The sequence below is a fragment of the Sceloporus occidentalis genome, unplaced genomic scaffold, assembly GCF_023333645.1.
Source record: "Sceloporus occidentalis isolate IW3139 unplaced genomic scaffold, rSceOcc1.0.p SCAF_14, whole genome shotgun sequence".
NCBI lineage: Eukaryota > Metazoa > Chordata > Lepidosauria > Squamata > Phrynosomatidae > Sceloporus > Sceloporus occidentalis.
Genome location: NW_028316994.1, coordinates 790,607 through 794,973, shown reverse-complemented (window position 1 = coordinate 794,973; position 4,367 = coordinate 790,607). Strand labels below are relative to the sequence as shown.

At 36.9% G+C, this 4,367-nt stretch overlaps 1 protein-coding gene across 1 annotated transcript; it reads right to left on the bottom strand.

Moving 5' to 3' along the window:
* Positions 1 to 2,913: 2,913 nt before the first annotated feature.
* On the bottom strand, positions 2,914 to 3,846 carry LOC149303413 (olfactory receptor 6B1-like). Its single transcript, XM_089479949.1, has one exon. It carries the CDS (start codon positions 3,844 to 3,846, stop codon positions 2,914 to 2,916), a length of 933 nt encoding a protein of 310 aa, XP_089336075.1.
* Between the last annotated feature and the right edge of the window lie 521 nt (positions 3,847 to 4,367).

The window sequence follows — 4,367 nt, the reverse complement described above, 5'->3', positions numbered from 1 at the left end:
TTGTGCAAATGCACTTCTTTCTGCACAGAAAATGTGTTTTCACCACACACACACAAAAAAAACATTTTTAATGCAGAAATCAGTGCATTTTGCACAAAAACACATTTTCTGCCCAAGAACACCCATATGTTGTTTATTTATATACAGAGCTGCCTGAATGAACTCCCAAGGTATGAACATTGCTTAAAACTTCACATAAACCATTGTGTTCAAGTGGTGCAAAAAAAAAAATCATAAAAATTATTCATGTTTGCATGTGGGCATGAAATAAGTGGAGATTTGCATGCCATTTTCCTAAGACTGCTCTGTTCATACCTGTCCTCCCTTTATATTGAGTTCCACATGTGCACAATCCTAATAGGCATTTGTTTATGTAAATTAACCATATCGTAATATGAAGAAATGGAAAGAGCTAGTTCTTAGTAAGAATGGGGAAAAATAAATGATACTAATGTGCAAGAGTGCCTAAATATGCCAAAGGCACCATGTCCTGTCTATGGGCCTGAACAGACAGGCCAAAATAAAGCTGCTTTGGGTCAGTTTGGAGGTATGCTGTTTAAATGCTGCATGTGTCCTAAAAGGCCAGAAGCCGCGCTAAAGCCATGCTTTGGCGCAGCTTCTTGCCTCTTAAGATGCGTGTGTCATTTAAACAGCATACCTCCAAACTGACCGACCCAAAGCAGCTTTATTTTGGCCTGTCTGTTCGGGTTCTATCTTGTCTAGATTAAATTTCATTTTGTTCAGCCTTATCCAGTCCATTACAGCTGCTGACAGTGATTCAATAAAGAAACAACTTGCTTTGATTTAGGTGGAAAGGAGAAATATTGAATTGAGAGTCATGTGTGCATACTTGAGATATCAAATGCCAAAACTCTGGATAACTTCTTGTGGTTTTGTGTAGATATTAAACAGCATTGGGGACAGTACCAATCCCTCAATGAATCCACAGGACCATGTGATTTCTAATTCCTGGTGTAGGTCCTCTACCAAGGTGACCAAGCTGTCTCCATCCCATAGTTGTTTCCATGAACTGATTATTTTAATTGTACTTTAACTTGCTGCAAATTATTTTATCTAACATAATGATATACATGGTCTGTATAGTAGCAATATTCTTATTATTTTGAGGGTGATTACAATGGTGATGTTGATGATCATCTTCTTATATGACTGTAAAGATATCTTGCATCAATATAACTTTTCTTCCCATTTTTGTTTTTTGTACAGGCTTCTTTCCCCCTCTTGAATTTCTTTACACTTCCTATTAATGGGACATTTGTGTCTTCATAGCATTCCCCTACAGGGATACAGTAAAGGTATCTTGTTATTTGTTTAGAAGAAAAATATTTGTGATGTTCTGTGGATACACTTGGGGCTTCTTAATTTAACTTGACTACGTTGCACCCAAGGGCACTCTCTAGATAAAGCTGTTTGCATCATTTTTTTTACTCTAACGCTGACAACTGATACTCCCTGTTCTTACTATTTCAAAGATTGGCATCCAATTGATATATATTATTTATATACAATCACAATCCATAATTGAATTATAGTAAAACACACACAAACACAAATGCATGCACATGCACAGTTGTCCTTTTATAAACTACATAAATGTCTCCCCTGAGACAAGTTTGGTCACATATGTACTTTTCTGTCAATGAATACAAGAAAAAGCATCCGAATCAGGCATGCTTGTGATATTAAACAGAATGTGATGTTTTCAAAAAGCACGTTGACAGTGATTCAGTAAAGAAAGGACTTGCTTTGATTTAGGTGGAAAGGAGAGATACTTAGTTGAGGTCATGTGTGCATACTTGAGAAATCAAGTGTAGATATTAAACAGCATTGGAACAGTACCAGTCCCTCAGTGATCCCACTGGTCAATGTGATCTCTAATGCCCCTTTCCCAACTGTGATAAACACTTCTGATATCTGTTTTAATTTTTATTTGCTTATTTATTTATGGTGGCATCCCAGAAGCCATGTGAGTCAATGCACACATTAACAATAAAGTGTCAGTGGAAAACTGTCATATCTTGCCATTTGTCCTTTTTTATTACATAATCTCTTTTGCCAATTTTCCAGGTGTATTTTAAAGATAATTGTGTTCCATTTATTCAGCTCATCCATGTACACAAAGAAGTTTAACAAAAAATAAATCAAGAGAAACTCCATGGAAAACCAGGCCTATATAATCTTGGGGCAAAGGCTCTTTACCCCAAGGTCAGACTGGATCTTCAGGATCCATGTCTGTAATGGTGGGATTGGGCCTGATCCCACCACAGGCATTTTGGCCTGCATCATCTAAATCAGACGATGCGAGGCTGATGGGAACCCAGGCCATTTGGTACATGCAGAGAACCCCATAATTTCTCTTCTCCTTGTTTTGTACTAGTACACCCTTTCATCTCTTATAGTCATCTAGTTTTTTTATCACAGTGAAAACATGACAAAGAGAAGTTCTCAGTAGATATATTTCATCATGAGTTCTTTAGATCAAGGTGGTAGAATGTATGTTGTTCAACTCCAGCTCCCATTATTCATGCCCATTGCCCATGCTGGCTGGCCTTATGGAAGGTGGGGTCTTATAGTTGCTGAACCACCACATTCTCCCAATATTATTTGCAATATAACCACACTCACAAATGTTCCTCCTCATATGTGCACTATGAGGATATATAAAAATAACCTGTGTTAGAGTTGACATGAGAGTTACAAAGATAGACATAAAAGACAGAAAGACATAAACTGCTTTAAACTCTTCAGATATGCTCTGTAGATGTTTAAGGATGGTACAAAAGATAATGTTTCGAAAGACAAATCTTTAGAGCCCCTCAGTTTCCAGTCTTGAAATCCATGCATTCACCATCTCAATTCCTTTTTTCCCCTTTGGTTACCCAGTATCTATGTTTATCCAACAGGACATTTCATCCCTATATTTCTCTTCAATGCCTCTTTCACTTCCTTATTTCTCAGGCAATAGATGAGCGGATTGAGAGCTGGAGTGACCACAGCATAGAAAATGGACACTATTTTGTTGAGATTAAAAGGATGAATTTTTCGAGGCCTGGCATACATGAAAACTGTTGATGAGAAAAAGATAATGACCACAGTGAGGTGTGAAGCACAAGTTGAGAAAGCTTTTTTCTTTCCTTGGGTTGTGGGGATGCGAAAAATAGAAGTGATGATGAACAGGTAGGACACGATGGTTACAGAGAGTGGACCAAGGAGGATGACCAAGGCCAAGATGAAATCCACCAATTCAGCCACTGACATGTCAGTACACGAGAGGTTGAGTACTGGGGAGATATCACAGAAAAAGTGATTAATTACCCCAGGGCTGCAAAAGGTCAATCTGGATATAAAGATGACTTTGACAAAGGATACAGAGAAGCCACACACCCAGGACAGCACACCAAGCTGGAAGCATAGTCTATGGGTCATGATAGCTGAATAGCGAAGTGGGTTACACACAGCTATGTATCGATCATATGCCATGACTGCTAGGAGGACACATTCAGTGCACATCAGTGAGATGAAGAAGTAGAGCTGAGCCATGCAACTCTGAAAGGAGATGATCTTGTTCTGTGACCAGAAATCTATTAGCAGTTTTGGAAGTGTGACACTTATATACCAGATTTCCAAAAAAGATAAATTTCCAAGGAAGAAATACATGGGTTTGTGAAGATTCCTGTTACTTTTTACTATGCAGATAATGATGAGATTCTCTGAAATGGTTAGTATGTAAGTTAGGAAGAAGGTCATAAAAAGGAACAGCTGGAGCTCCAGTCCAGAGGGAAAGCCCAGAAGGATGAATTCAGAAATGACAGTGTAGTTCTCCATCTTCCCAAAAGAATGGATCTGCTTGTACCAATAATGAGATCCTATATATAAGGAAGACAATAGTGAATCATGAAATTTAATTTTTAAAAAATTACAGCAAAAAAAGTATACACAGGGAGCACATATATCTACTTGATATTAACAGTTTTAAAATCACATTTATTTTCCTAAAAGAGATTTTAGTGCATGCTTAATTCATTTAAGGAATTTGATTGATCTTAAGCATATTTAACATTGTATGTTTAACTTTGTATGGTGGGTGTTCATACATTTTCAAATAAAATCAGTTGAACATTTGTTAGTTGATTTAGTTAAGTTCAGATCCAACTCCTTATCTTCTAGCAAATATATGATTTAAAATAATCACCTTAAACCTAAAATGTCCTTGTCTATGCTCAAAAGAGTCACATCAGTCATTTATAATAACTTTTATATGCTCATTACAGAATTTTTTAAAAAAATCTTTTTCCCTTTGACATAATAGATGCTGTGGTATACCAAAATGTATTTTAGAAATTTCC